We start from the raw sequence: 15,006 nt of genomic DNA, 5'->3' as shown, positions 1-15,006 counted from the left end.
GAAATGTGTTTTTATATATATATATTTTTTTTCCTCCATAAAAATGTCACTTAAATCCAGTAGTGGGAAGTTACTAAGTGCATTTACTCAAATATTGTACTTTTGCAGTACAATATTAAATAATACTCTTTTAAAGTCCTAATTCATACACTTCAGAGGCAAATATTGAAGATAGTAACCTACAATTATCTGAAAACGTTTATTTTTAGTTACTTGATATATTACATACTAAACATGCACATACTAAAATAATACTCTGAAAGGGCCCACCATGCCCAGCAAATACTTTTGATACAGATGATTCAGTGAATTGTAACTGAATATTTCTATTTTTACTTAATTAATAGATATGAGTACGTCTTCCACCACAGCTTTAATCAGTTTGACAGTAATGCTATGGTGCACGCTGAGAATTTTCCAATTACAGATGTAAATCAATTGACTCAACTGATTTTATGTGGGTGTCCGCCCACTGTTTACAGAAACATGTCTGTGGGAAAAGAACTGAGCTGAAAATGACATTTTCACCTTTCTTGTAAAAGTGAACTTGTTCATACTGTTCCCCCCTGAAAACCCCACAGACATGGCATGTGCTAACTACTCTATAGATTCATATTTTACATTATTAAAACGTTGTATAACACTTTAGTCAAAAATGAAACTCTTACTGGATTCAAACATGCCTTCATTCTAATATAGTAAACTCAAAATTTAAAACCCAAATTTAAACCAAACGTTCAGTGTTCAACTAACATGAACTCAAAGAATCAAGTCAGTCTGCCCCATTTATCTCTCAATTTTTATTTAATTTCAACATGTTCATTTATTGGCTTATTTCTGCTCCTTCCAGTCAGTCAGCAGCTACAGCATGACAGACAGATCATATAGCGCCCTCCTGTGGCAGTCTGCGGGTGTGTAATCCATCCCACTACGCTTCTGAGGGTGTGCCTGCTCCACCCCTAAGTGGTCCAGAGGTTGTTGTTCTTGAGGAGAACCAGAACCTGAGCGAACAGCGCCATATTGTTTCCGTCAATATATCTTGACAAATACATGTTTACACTGACAGATGACGTCATATACCTCTAGAGAGATTAATTTGGTGCTGAGTTTGTCTACGATAAAGCCATAAAAAGATCCTGCAGCTGAATTTGACGTTACAGATCCCAACGTGAATTAAGTCTTTAACTCACATCAGCGAGTACACATATGATTACGCCCAAGACCATGAAAACAATAAACGTATCATCACAAATAATCATCACGTTTCAATAAAATTGGTCGAAGGATTGATTAGTCAGAACGTAGTTGTTGGACCAGCATTCATTTAAGCAAAAGGAGGCAGAAATGCATAGAGAACAACAATATGAGAAGTAATTTTGACTGGAAAGTGAGCCACTGTTACATACAGTCTGGTCCGTGTCATTCATTGGGTTTTGTTATGACAGAATAACAGAAACTGCATGAGAAAGTGAGGTAAGAACCCTGGTCTCTCATCCATCATCTACCAGGCTAAAAAGGACTTCCTTATGGTCCAGAGATACAGTATGTGCGTTGACCTTGGCACGTGGTACCATTCACAGAGGGTAAGAGAAGAAACAGTCACGAAAGACATCTCCCCAGCTTCCTATGAGTTCGTCAGATTGAGGCTGGTGTGAAGATGCGCTCCCTCTGGGGCTCTCCCCATGATGGGATCAAACCACAGTCACAGGGTACGACACGTCCGACGCCTGTCAGAGCTCATCCTTCTCCATCTGCTGGAAAGCCTCCAAGTCTTCCCGCCAATCAGCCAGCAGCTCATCCACTGATTGGCTGCTTGAGTCTGTGTCGCCCTCAGACTCCTCTCTCCTGTCAGAGTCTCTCTCCTCTGGAGGCTGAGCCGAATCAGACTCTGCCTCTGCAGGACTAGCTTCCTCTTCCGGTGGACTAACTTCTTCCGCAGGACTAGTTTCTTCACTTACAGGACTGGCTTCCTCCTGTGATGGAGAAACCTCCTCTGAAGCAGATTCGTCTAGTTCCACCGTGCTCATTTGCGTTTGGCTGGTGGGTTCAAATGAGGTGGGAGTTGTTGCCTCAGTTAAGCAGTCCTCCTCTGCTTCTTGCACATCTACACCTGAAAAGGATGCAGGGGTGTGAGACTGAGCAGCTCTATACAAAAAGATGTGTAGGACACGGACACACACACACACACACACAAAAGCTCCTTTCCTCCTCTTCTGTCAGTAATCTATACAACATGCCTCCTGGTAGCCTTACTCAGTCAAAAATAGAACCGTTTTCATCGAGAGGCTGTCAACCATAACAGCATGTTGCCGATGGTGAGTCATGTTTCCCAAAGGATAAAGCCTTTCTCACATAACCGCACAACTGAGAAACTGAGAAAAGAAATCCGGCAAAAAAAAAAAAAAAAAAGTGTGCTGTGAATTTTGCATGCATCTGGTTAGAGAAACAAAATCTATTGGATCTGTTTGATCTGTTGTAGTTTCTAAAAACGTAGACGATTCTTTGACTGCTGAAGGTTAATGTGTTAAGGCGCGAGGTTGTGCTTTTTTATTACACAGTCGAAGGAATGCACCCAGGACTGCCGCAGTGACAACAGGTAATGATATTTCAGGAACAGATAGCCACACTGTCTGGCCATTATGGTGTCACGATGGCTTTGTGGGATACTACCCATTAATCAAAGGATTTGTGGTCATGTGTCTTTTTCAGTAGGCATCAGTTCTGCTGAAAAAGTGCTCAGATCCTTAACAGCTCCAATTGTGCTGTTATGCAGCTACAGCCATGTTCCTTACAATGATAATAGTCTCTGTTTACCCTTCTTAGTATTAGTTATGATTATTTAGTGCCATTTTACAGCCTGTGTGAGAGTAAACACATCTGAACATTTAAAAGTAAATGTAGATAAAACCATGACAAGCTGAACAATGTGTGGTCAAACCCTGCTACACTGTCCAGTCTTGCCATGTGTAACTACTGGTTTTTCTCCTGTGAGGAAAAAAAGTGTCCTAAAACCTAAACTCTGAGTGGGGAAAATGACAAATGACAATACAGAGCATAAACTAAGCTCTTCTATCAAACACAAACAGGATTATATGGTTTGAAGGCAGAGTGAGAAAGAGAGGGAGGGGGAGATACAAGCATTAATGAAAGGACGGAACATGGATAAAATCAAAGGAGAGAAAAGTGCAGAAATGTGGGTAACAGACAAAGAAAGAAGGAGAAGAAGAGAATACTTACTGCCCTCAATCAGGCTGCCAGGAAGAGGTTTACCTTTGAATATGGCTGCTGCTCATCCAAAGGGGAAAGGGTTATGAAAAAAAGAAGAGAAACCAAGAAAGAGAGGAGAGGAAAGGCACTGTTACAGTCCACCACAGGGAACAGAGGGATTCGGCAAATGTGGGAAAGGAGGAGAAAAATGAGGATGCGATTTTGGTAAGTGTAAATCTCCAGTGTGCACCATTATAACCACAGCTGGTGGGTGGCTTTTGGAATGACTCACGATCTCTGAGACTTCAAATATTGCCTGAATCTCTAAACCTCAAGCTGAGCACCTAATGGAGGCTCAGTCAGTAGAGAGATGTGAGTACGCTGATGTGATCAATCTTATCGAGAGAGATAAGTGGAGTAAAGACAAGTACCCCAACCACTGGGGAGGCACATGTGGGAGTAATGTCACACCTCTGTCTCTGGCCTTGTCGCTCAGCAGCACCTCCACCTCCCTGTACTCCTTCAGCGCCTCCAGCAGGATGTTGCCCTCCTTGTGGAAGAGGAAGAGGAGAGGCAAGGTGATGTCATCTGTGTTGCGGCCATCCCCAGCCATCTGAAACAGGGGAGCTGTGTCACTGCTGCTGCCCTCATTGTCGTCTTGAAGGAGAGAAAGGGAGCAAAAGGGGGAGAGTGAGCGATATGAATAATTCATCTATGGAGTTCTTTGAAGAGAAAAAAAAAATCTACTGTTTCCAAGTTCTAAAATGAAAGAATTTCCCTTTTTTTCCACTGTTTTCTGTCATTATAAATTCAGTATCTTTTGGTTTTGTACTGCTTTTCAGACAAAAAAGGCAATTTGAAGACAATTCGAGGGAAGGCTATCATTAATATTATTATTATTATCTGCTATTATTATTAATCTTTCAGAAGTTCTGGCTTATTATTCAGCCGTCATGTGATGTGCAGAACCCTATTCGACAGCCTGTCTTCAGGATAATCCATTTATCGAATGCTAATCTAGTCACTGAGTAGTCATCTTCCATCTTGTGTCGTTAGCTGCTTGCACTCACCGATGACTATGCCTCCGATGGCGCCAGCCTTCTGGATGTGTCGGGCCTTTTCTGCAAACATGCACTGACCCCTCTGGAGAAGAGCGATGTGGCCCTGGACGTACTCAGCATTGGTGATCTCAGAACAGCCGCTGTAGGGTTCAGCCACAGTCACAAAGCCTCGTACCTGTGCACAGGAGGAAAGAAGCAGAATTATTGCAAAGAATGAGGGAACACATTTTAATATTGCGTGGTGTAAAGCACTGCAGTCTAATCCCACGTGTTCTCTTCTGGTGCTTAATCCAAAAGCTCATCTTTCCTTCTGTTTGAATTAGGAAAATATTCCTCAAGAGGAAATGCTCTCTCAAAAGTACAGGGAAAAAGTGAGTGGCTCTCTTAGGAAAAACAAACAGGACATTTAAGTGCCCATTTGAAACCTGGCTACTTGGCGAAGCGACAAAACCCACTCACCCCTGTGGAACTTTTGGACAGGTCTGTGCCAAACTGCGCTGGGCCGGCGGTCAGAACAACCCTGCCAAAGAACGGATGTGAGACAATCTGAATGGCTCTGGGAGGCAGCTGCTCTTTCTGCTGCTGGCTGGACAGCTCCATCATCTCCTGCATGAAACGCACGCCGTCCTCTGCTGCTACCGCGCTCACCGCCTAGGTGTGGGTGTGACAGAATGGGAGAGGAGAGGGAGGGAGAGAGAGAGAGAGAAAGAATTTGAAAAAGTCAGGATGCCTGAAGCTGATAAGCTGCACACTGTTCATGACAACCAGTCACTTCAAAGACCATGTGAATGTTTATCCTTGTTACAGAAGTGTTCTACCTGTGTAGCATGCTGGACTAGTTGCACCCTGCCATCTTTCAGGTGGATGAGACTGACTCCCATCCTCCTCAGCAGCTCCAGATGTTCAGGGTTGTTTGCCATGAAGTCCTGAGCCCTCAGGGGAGGACGGCCCATACCAGGCTCCCTGAAACAAGGGTGAGGAGGAAGAAGAGCAAGAAGTTAAAAAAGGTGGAAGAAATACAGTAGTTAGGGAAAACCGATAATAGGTGCAGGTGTATAACCTGGTAAAACCTGTATTCATATATACCGGTAAGGAGCAGGACGGGGGCAGCTCTTGTCCACAGCACTACGTATTGGTTCTCTCAGGTTACGAGGGAAGGCGGGATCAGGAAACAGGAGGCGGGTGTTAGGGCAGGTCCAGTCAAAGTTAGAGTCGTCCAGCTCCTCCTCTGACTGAAGTGGATGACAGGTTTGTTGGAATACGCAAATGTTTTCATCACTTTGTCAGATTTTAATGATAAAGGTATCATGTCTTTTACCGTTCTGTTTGAGGTAGTAAATGACGACTGAGAAGCCGCAGAGAGGGACAGAGGCAGCAGATGTGCCTCGGTTGTGAAGACGTAGTCCTCCACGTCAAAAGGTAGGTCCTCCGCATCAGCAAACAGCAGGAACAGGTATTTAAACATCTCAGCCAGGAAGAACGAGTCCATTCTGAGAAAAAGAGAAGAAGTATAAGAAATGTGGTTAACAAAGGGGGACACAGTTCTATATGCTGTATCTCTATGTACCTATATTTATCAAATAATCAGTATGAGCATTACAATGTAGATGCTAACTTATCAGTAGGACAATATATTTTCACAATATTTGCTATAAATATACCAGCATGCATGTTGGACAATATGCTACACATGAATGTCGCAAAATTTATAATATTATAAACAAATTTGAAACATATCAGAGCATCATTCGAATTTTTGTGATGGCCAATACATACAAATTTTCTAAGACTTTATGTTCTCACCTGTCCTCGTGGCTGCCAGTGCGCACGTCCTTCATTGCAGCGAAGCCGCAGGGAACACGAGCAAAGCGATTGAGGTTGTCCAGGATGGTGCGACCTGCCTCCAGGTAGTAAGGGTCTCCTGTGGCCTGGGACAATGAGAGGACAGCAGTGTGGTCATAACAGAGGACAGTACTTCAGCTATGAGGAGGGCTCCAGTGAAATCTAAGAGAAATGATCTCAGTATTTTATCACATTATGTTCCTTTCTTAAATTTAAAGACACCAAAATCCAACCAAAGTAGTAAAGAGTAGTATTATACAACAATCCAGAAATGGAGACAGTGTTTCTGAAACACTGAGCGAATCCTGATTCACCTTGAAATTTTAGTCAAAAGTTAGAAACCTGAGATCAAACAGCAAGTTGACAACATTTAACATAAACTGCTGCATGATGATAGACGTTTACCTGGGGGACTGTGGCAGTGAAAAGAGAACGCCAGCATTATGTCAAGCTTCCGTGATAAATTACCTTGTAAAGGAAATAGGTGCTCTCCGCAAACTCAGGCCTCAGGGGATGTTGGGCCCAGTGTACCCTGAAATCAGTAGTGAAGGCCTGGGGACAGATGGAGAAGGACGAAGGGGTCAGATCACCATCCCAAGCGTTGTAATTAGAACAGACGGACTGTGCTAAAATGCAGCCGTGTTGCATGAAACGCAGGCTGGTTCACTTCAAACTCATTTTAGTTGGCAACATAAGCCATATGGGGTTGTTTGAATCTATTTGAATGACACAGTCATTTACTGTGGAGCAGACAGAACACGAGCTTTAGTTTGTTTAAGTTAGAGACAGATTACCTCTGGGAGGAAGTTGTGTTTCTTGGTAACTTGGTACAACATCTCGTGAGTCTCGATAGCAGGACGGATATCTCCTTTCAACACCTGGGGACACGCACAATATGTACAACGTTACTGCCGTGGCACAGGACTCTACAGGGACAGTAGAAGGTTCACTTCATATGATTCAACCTAACCTGCAGTCCAGGGAAGAAAGCCAGCAGAGAGTCCATCCAGGTGCGTGCAGGAAGCAGAGGTTTGTGGATGTGGACATCGAGCAGCAGAGGAGGCTGGCTAATGTACTTCATTATAGATGCATAGTGCTAAATGGAACATAAAAAGATTGATGAGGGTTTAAAACAGATTGAGAAAAGAAGTTAACTCAGTTAAATATCTAAAAAAAAAAAAAAATTAGTATTTTAATGCCAACATGTGTGCTGAAGGACTACACAGACTCCTGAAATGCACAGATGGAAAAGTAGAATGCTGCTTTATGTTGGAGATGCCCCCTGTGACTACATGCTATTATGCAGACAGAGAGGCATCAAATTACTCTGGCAAGTATCTGTGTGTGTGTGTGTGTGTGTGTGTCTGTGTGTCTGTGTGTCTGTGTGTGCGTCCTCACAATATTGAACCGCTGCAGAAACAGGTCATCTCCCAAGAGGATGTAGGCCTTTAGCAGGTATTCATAGTATGAGTCAATTCCTGCTCCGACTCCACTGTCTGAAGACACATAATCACACGTCATTTCATGAGTTAGAGAAATCAGACAACAAACAAATGTTGTAAATTCACCCTCTCGCTCCCCGTACAGCCAAATCCTCTCTCACAGAGACAGATTATAGCTGTATACTTAATTTTCACTTTCCCGTGTCCTTGTCTCCTCATCAATCCATAACTGCCTCCTTCCCTATTTCTCCACTCCTGTTTCTTTCATCTCTGCCTCGCCCCCTTCATCTGGCCTGTCCTTCACTCACTCGGTCGTGTCATCCCCCTTCCCTCTTTCATCTCCCTCAGACTCTCCCTGCCACCCCCTCGCTTCTCTCACCTCTTCGGACCCACTCTCCAGAGTGAATGTTGATGGTGGTTCCCACCAGATTGCTGTTCCTCTGTCTCTTCTCCCACAGAAAGTCCAAGGCTCTCCGGGCATGGGCCTGTGTGTGTGAGAGGAGCGATGCACTATTGATTAAAAAAGTAAAAATCGATCTGCAGTGGCTGTCCACTGTTAGAATGATTGACTGTTAGAGTGATTGACTCTGTGCTTGTTCAGCACTGTACTGCTGCCAGGAAGTGAAGCAGACTCCATTATGGCAACAAAGGGGGAAAAAAACAAACTTTTTCACAAAAAAAACTGAAGTTTTCTTCTTATCCGCTTGAAAAAAATATACAAAAAAAGACAAAAAGCTGACATTTCTACACATTCCCAAATGTCTAGGTCTGGCTTATTTTACCTCAATAGCTTTGTCATTAAGAGGAACTTACTGCAGAAGACATTTTGACATGCCATGGTAGGAAAATCAAAAAGATCTTGTAAGAAGACACGGATGTGACAAAAATGCTGCAAAGCAACATATTTTTGATATGGAGAACATCAAGGTATCAGATGATACAGCACAAAGAAGTAGCATTGTGACACAAATAAATTTTAATATGTAATTAAAAAGAAGGAATTAGTAAGATGTTGTTTCTTCTGAAGAGTGGCGAATGAGCCCCAGTATCCCCAACTACATGATATATGTCCCCAACAGGAGAAATGTAACTGTGTCTTTAAGGTCAGAGGGTCTGGGTTCCCAGTGCTTAAATGTTCCCATGAAAACCTGTGAGTCGAGTTGTGAGTGAGTGAGATAACTTGATTTATGGCCAAAAAGATTATTTGACCTTTGACCACCAAAATCTAATCCACTCATCCTTGGGTCCAAGCAAATGTTTGTGCCAAAGTTTAAAAAAAACATTCCCCTAAAAGCGTTCCTGAGATATCGCCTTCCAAAGAATGAGCTGTAGAACCCAAAAACATGAACGCCTCCGGCCACAGTTGTTGCCAACACAGAAGCACAGTAAAAAGCGTAACCTGGATTACAAAGAAAGATGAGTCACTTGTGAGGTGTGGCTGTTTCACACACAGCTGAGACATGTCTGTTCAAATAGCTGACGACAATTTAAGGTTTACGCGTCGCACAGAACACAAAGAGGAATTTGTATTCGCACATTCTGCTTGTAAATAATTAGTCATGGCCAAAAACGTGAACTTATTGTTGGCAAAAGTTTATATTATTCCCAATAACAAGTTCACCATTAAACACATGTTGACTAAAATATATTGCTTCCTTATCTACACTTCACTGAACAGCAGCATAAATCTGTTTCCACTGTTGACTGATGTGGAAAACCAATATCATAACTGTTGATATTTCCATTGGGTTTCTCCTATCAGTCTGATCAAAGCCTTTGCGGTGTTCAACACAGAGATAAAAAGAGAAAAAAAAAAGTTCCACTAAATCATAAATTACAACATGTGCAATGCAGGCACATCTGGTGAAAAATGTAATACCTCAAACACAGGATCCCCAGTGAAGCGACTTAAGGCAGCAAACTCCAGGATGATGGTTCCTGCACAGGCAGTGCAAGTGTCCGTTTCTGTGCCTGTTCTCGTCTCAGGACCCCTGACACCATATTTCAAGTTCACCTGTCAAGCAGGAGAAAAAAAAAACAAACAACAAAAACACTGTTTTTAGAGACACATTTGGAATGCAAGAGATTGTGCATGAAAACTAGTCAGCCATGAAAATGTCTGTGTCTAAAAGCTCTGACAGCTGCGAGCAGAGCGGTGAAGCAGAAAATGGAAATATGCAGCCCTGATCTGAAAGGATGCTGCGAGCAAATGTAGATGCCTGTTTGTCATAATGCAATGCTGGAAATGTGAGCATAAACATGTCATTTTATAATGCCCATATGATCAGACATGTTTCAATAAAGACTAAAACCGAATTTTGCTTAACCCTGTGAGCCCGTACGTATCATATATGATACCCACATTTCTGGGACTCATTGCATCACCATCAAGCATAAACTTTGCATTTAACCCTTTTAGATGAACTCTTATGCTCGTATACTGACTCCTGGTAGACACTCCTCACTTTTCTAAATGTTTTGACATGTGTGATACAAACAAAAAATATACTTAGAATTTTTTTTTTTTACATTTTGTCAAAGGGACAAATAAAGAGTTCATATTTGAAAAATTAGAATTTTCTGACCATTCTTTCATAGTTCAGGTCTCACAGGGTTAAGAGGTAAGTTTAGGTAGTTTGTGTAGAGAGTGTTTAGGTGTGTTTCTGACTTTAACGAGATGAATCAGTGGTTTTTATACAGTCCCCTCCAAAAGTATTGGAACAGTGAAGCAAATTCCTTTATCTTTTCTGTGGACTGGAAACATTTGAGTATGACACCGAAAAACAAATATGAGACAAAAATTCAACATTTCAGCTTTGATTTCCAGGTATTTACATCTGGTTCTGATGCACAACTTAGAAGATAACATTATTTGTAAAGGAACACTACATTTCTGGGTGATCAAAAGTATTGGAACATGTGACTGACAGGTGTTTGTTGCCCAGGTGTTTCCTATTACACTAATTATTCAAACAATAAATAGCACTTGCTCAGTTTCACATTTGGGTTTTGCCAGAGGAGACTGCATTTACAGCAAGAAGTGTAACAAACATGAAAACCAGAGAGCTGTCTATGAGGGAGAAAGAGGCAATTGTGAAGCTGAGAAAAGATGGAAAGTCGATCAGAGCCATTGGACAAACATTGGCCATAGCCAGTACAACCATTTGGAATGTCTTAAAGAAGAAGGAAACCACTGGTGTACTAAGTAACAGACGTCGAACAGGTAGACCGAGAAAAACAACAGCAGTTGATGACAGAAACATTGTGAGAGCTGCAAAGAAAAACCCTAAAACAACTGTTAGTGACATCACCAACAACCTCCAGAGGGCAGGAGTGAAAGTATCAGTATCTACTGTTCGCAGAAGACTTCATGAGCAAAAGTACAGAGGCTACACCAGAAGATGCAAGCCACTCATCAGCAAGAAGAATAGGAAGGCCAGGCTAGATTTTGCCAAAAAGTATAGAGACGAGCCTCAAACATTCTGGGACAAAGTGTTATGGACTGATGAGACAAAGATTAACTTTTACCAAAGTGATGGAAAGGCTAAGGTTTGGAGAAAGAAAGGATCTGCCCATAATCCCAAACACACAAGCTCAACTGTTAAACATGGTGGAGGCAATGTCATGGCTTGGGCTTGCATGGCTTCTTCTGGGATGGGCTCATTAATCTTCATTGATGAGGTAACACCTGATGGCAGCAGCAAAATGAACTCAGAAGTCTACAAAAACATTTTGTCTGCCAATTTAAAGAAAAATGCAACCAAACTGATTGGGAGATCCTTCATCATGCAGCAAGAAAACGACCCAAAACACACTGCAAAAACAACAAAGGAGTTCATCAGGGGCAAGAAGTGGAAGGTTTTAGACTGGCCAAGTCAATCTCCAGACTTGAATCCTATAGAGCATGCTTTTCACTTGCTAAAGAGGAAACTGAAGGGAACAACCCCCCAAAACAAGCAACAGCTGAAAGAGGCTGCAGTGAAAGCCTGGAAAAGCATCACAAAAGAAGAATGCAAAAGTTTGGTGATGTCAATGGGTCACAGACTTGATGCAGTTATTTCAAGCAAAGGATTTGCAACAAAATATTAAGTCTTATTTGCTTTAATTATCTGTTCCAATACATTTGAACACCTAAAAATGTGGTGCTTCTTTACAAAAAATGTTATCTTCTACGTTGTGTATCGGATCCAGATGTAAGTACCTGGAAATAAAAGCTGAGATGTTGAATTTTTGTGTCATATTCATCTTTTGGTGTCAAACCCAAATGTTTCCAGCCTACAGTAAAAATAAAGGAATCAGCCTCATTGTTCCAATACTTTTGGAGGGGACTGTATGTGTGTCCGTCTCACCCGGGGGTAAGGCAGGCCACTGCTGGTGTTGAAGGCCGGCAGCAGTCGGAGGCCCAGGTCTTTGGCCATATGCAGGAGCTCATCCTGGTACCACTGCATGTGCTGACCTTCCTCCTTCAGCATCACAGCCATGGAGTGCCCTCCTAACAGACCTCTGAATACACACACACACACAAAGAATAAAGGTACAAAACAATCCACTGATATCTTCTGTCTTTCGTCAATTTGGAACATACGCTGTTCTGATTAGAAAAAAACATGTTACTTTAAAATATGTGAAAGTATATGAGCACTGTGTTTATCAAGTCATCGTGTGCTGACCGTTCCAGTCCAATCTTACCCAAGGACTCGAATGTTGGTTTCAAAGACCGACACTACAATGTCATTATCCAGCCTCACATCTGATAGGACTCTCCTCACTGCCGCCTCAAACTCTGTCGTCTTATTCAAAAGCTGGACATGAGAAACAGTACATGAATATAAAAACCCACATTGGATACTGTTGACAAAAATGCTCGCAGAAATATTTAATTACAGCCCTTATTCATTTTTAACTTGTAACACTCTCAAAGACTCACGCACAAAATATTATTATAATTAAATTCTACATGATGTGAATACTGCTTTCCTGCTATTTCATCATAGCTTTCCCTGTCTATTGATTTTACATAAAGTGTTAAAATAAATAGCTAAAAAACTACTGTAAAGCAAACAGAACTCAAAAATACACTAAACTGATACTCACCACCAGAGTATCCAGGGTATCTATGAGGGTCAGAGAGAACCTAGCAGAGACAGATCATAACTGTTTACAGAGGGTGTCGATGCCCCTCCAGGAACATGTGTGAAGGTTATTCCACACAATGATGGTTATTGAGCATATATAAGTATAATTGGCCTCCACCTTCGACCTCTGACAAATGCCGCATGATACTCACTTTCCCAGAGCGTCGTCTATGTCGCCTCGACTGGGTTCAAGCCCACGTACTCTTCCTCTGCATGTCAGAGGCATCAGCTCATCTGCTGGGTACGCATGGTCCTAGGACACAGAAACAAACTCTCTTCTATCACCATGCTTTGACCCTGAGTTCTTTTTATTTTCTTAGGCAGACAGCTGTGTGATTAGACCTCAGTCATCTTAAAATATAAATGATATGAGTTATCCCAACATGAAAAAAATTTCAAAGCCAGATGAAATATTTATTGAGGCTGGCATCAAAAAACATGCACCAAAACATGAGCAAGGTGTTTTTATTTTTGTATTTAAAATTACCCATTGCCAACAAAAAATATGACATCTTATTTTAAATCAGACACTCACTTTTCTACACTAATACTACTATTAGTAGTAGTATTACACTAATATAAAAAAATATTTTAAAAAATAGTCTCTGTCACCTAAAAGCTGTACTGAAATACATTTGCAGCAAAGCAAATGCCAACTTATTAAATTCTGGTTTCTTTTGAAAAACTTACCATATAATTCTGATACGCATGATCAAACATCTCAACCACTTGGTTCCTTTGGAGAAGAGACAGAAGACGTGCACCAGTCAGCATGTGTAACATCTTTTCTCACATTATGCTCCAAGAGAGCCATGTGGTTTTTGTTCACAACTCACCTCAACCTTTGCTTCTCCTCCCGTGACATGGCCTGTCCGAGACTGCATAATGCTCCGAGCAACACCAGTGAAAATGGTAAAGACGGCATTGTTTTTTGGGGGGGGGCGAGAACACAGCAATATGCGTACAACTACAGCTTGGCTCTCAGTCAGTCACTGAGCAAATATCTAGTCATTACCACTGCCCTAACCAAACAGTGTCGACTAACAAGAACACCAAAGAAACATGAACCAACACCATCTCATTAACGTTATTTCTCATCATCAGTGGTTATGAATAGCATCACAACACAATCGTAGCTTGTTACTCAAACTTGGCCACTTACACGCCATCTGTCTTTCTCAGCAAACACCTATGAGCCAAAGAGTGACTGTGTACCTAGAGTCAAAACTGTAATTAAATATGTTTGTAGGAATGTTATTTCAAGTAACCAGATATCTAGGTGTACCTGATAGAGATGCATCAGACACTGGCTGTAGTGCAAATTTGCTCCAAGTGCTGCGCGCAGGTTGGTCTGTCACACCTGTTTACTTTTCCAAGCTGTCACCCGGACCTGCTGTACACAGGACGTGTGACACGTTGCCATCCAAAGGACTAACGTTACACTAAAGCAAACCCGTTAAGTCAAATGAACCCAGTGATCTAAATATGAAAACGGCAACAATTCTGCTTTCAAGATGTAGTCTTCACCGAATCGGTAATCGGCGTTTTCAATTATACAAAACACAATGTCATCTTCAAAATAAACTGTAAACCAAAGCAAGAAGCGCCGTGGTAACAGTCCCTGTCTTATGCGTCTTATTACTGTGTTTATAATCCCACTCAGATCGTTTACTTAGTCCACACAATCTACAACCAACTAACTAAACCAAAAGTCCAGAGAAGCCCTGGTTAATACCAGCTCTTGTTCTGGTGTCTTTACGGTAAAGCTTTTTCTTTTTTTAGATAAAGAGTTAATTATTTCCTCCTTTTTACATTTTACCTCCGTCACCTACACAGACAAGCAGCCGGGCACTTGTCGGGGTTTAATCGGCCAGTTTGCCAGCTGCGCTAACTAGCCGAGCTGGTCTCCACCGACACACCGAGAACACAAGATAAATCGACAAAAAAACACGTCCATTGTTGATGATCGGACCTGATGAGGCTATCTTTTCTGTCCCTCGGGGTGTAAAGTGGATAATTTCGCCGTAAGCTGCTGTTCCGCCAGAGCTAGCCAGCCTTAAGACCGGATGCTGTCTCGAAGAAAACGTCAACAACATCCGCTTCCTGGACACAAGAGTGTCTGGGCCCTGAGTTTAGCTTCGCAGGCACCATCTTCTGACAATAAAATCGCCTCTCACTCGCTGGGATGGGAATACTCCAGCTCCAGTTATGTATGTACGCATACATAACTAAGAATAACCAGTTGTTTAACGGCTTTTAAGTGGTTATACAACTACGCGGAAGCGACACCTGAAAGTATAAAAATCGGGCCCAAAACAC

General features: G+C 42.0%; 1 protein-coding gene across 1 annotated transcript; it reads right to left on the bottom strand.

Annotated features, from left to right (window-relative positions):
* Positions 1-188: 188 nt before the first annotated feature.
* edem3 (ER degradation enhancer, mannosidase alpha-like 3) lies at positions 189-14,761 on the bottom strand. The gene is made up of 20 exons (XM_041040068.1): positions 13,524-14,761; positions 13,378-13,423; positions 12,840-12,940; positions 12,647-12,686; positions 12,242-12,354; positions 11,902-12,055; positions 9,432-9,566; positions 7,932-8,037; positions 7,509-7,606; positions 7,081-7,206; positions 6,905-6,988; positions 6,579-6,662; positions 6,072-6,196; positions 5,587-5,758; positions 5,355-5,500; positions 5,087-5,231; positions 4,728-4,919; positions 4,278-4,443; positions 3,679-3,864; positions 189-2,110 (listed from the first exon to the last, which is right to left on the bottom strand). Exons 1-20 carry the CDS (start codon positions 13,610-13,612, stop codon positions 1,731-1,733), a joined length of 2,688 nt encoding a protein of 895 aa, XP_040896002.1. The 5' UTR covers positions 13,613-14,761; the 3' UTR covers positions 189-1,730.
* Positions 14,762-15,006: the final 245 nt, after the last annotated feature.

Source organism: Toxotes jaculatrix, chromosome 6 (assembly GCF_017976425.1).
Source record: "Toxotes jaculatrix isolate fToxJac2 chromosome 6, fToxJac2.pri, whole genome shotgun sequence".
Taxonomy (NCBI): domain Eukaryota; kingdom Metazoa; phylum Chordata; class Actinopteri; family Toxotidae; genus Toxotes; species Toxotes jaculatrix.
This window is presented reverse-complemented; position numbering and strand designations above follow the sequence as displayed.

What these genes read in the sequence shown, in the direction of transcription:
- edem3 (XM_041040068.1), bottom strand. Translation starts at nt 13,612, where the DNA reads ATGCCGTCTTTACCATTTTCACTGGTGTTGCTCGGAGCATTATGCAGT. An exon ending in ATAGACGACGCTCTGGGAAA is followed by an intron (nt 12,687 to 12,839) that starts GTGAGTATCATG and finishes TGTCTCTGCTAG; the next exon opens with GTTCTCTCTGACCCTCATAG. An exon ending in AACACAACTTCCTCCCAGAG is followed by an intron (nt 6,663 to 6,904) that starts GTAATCTGTCTC and finishes ATCTGTCCCCAG; the next exon opens with GCCTTCACTACTGATTTCAG.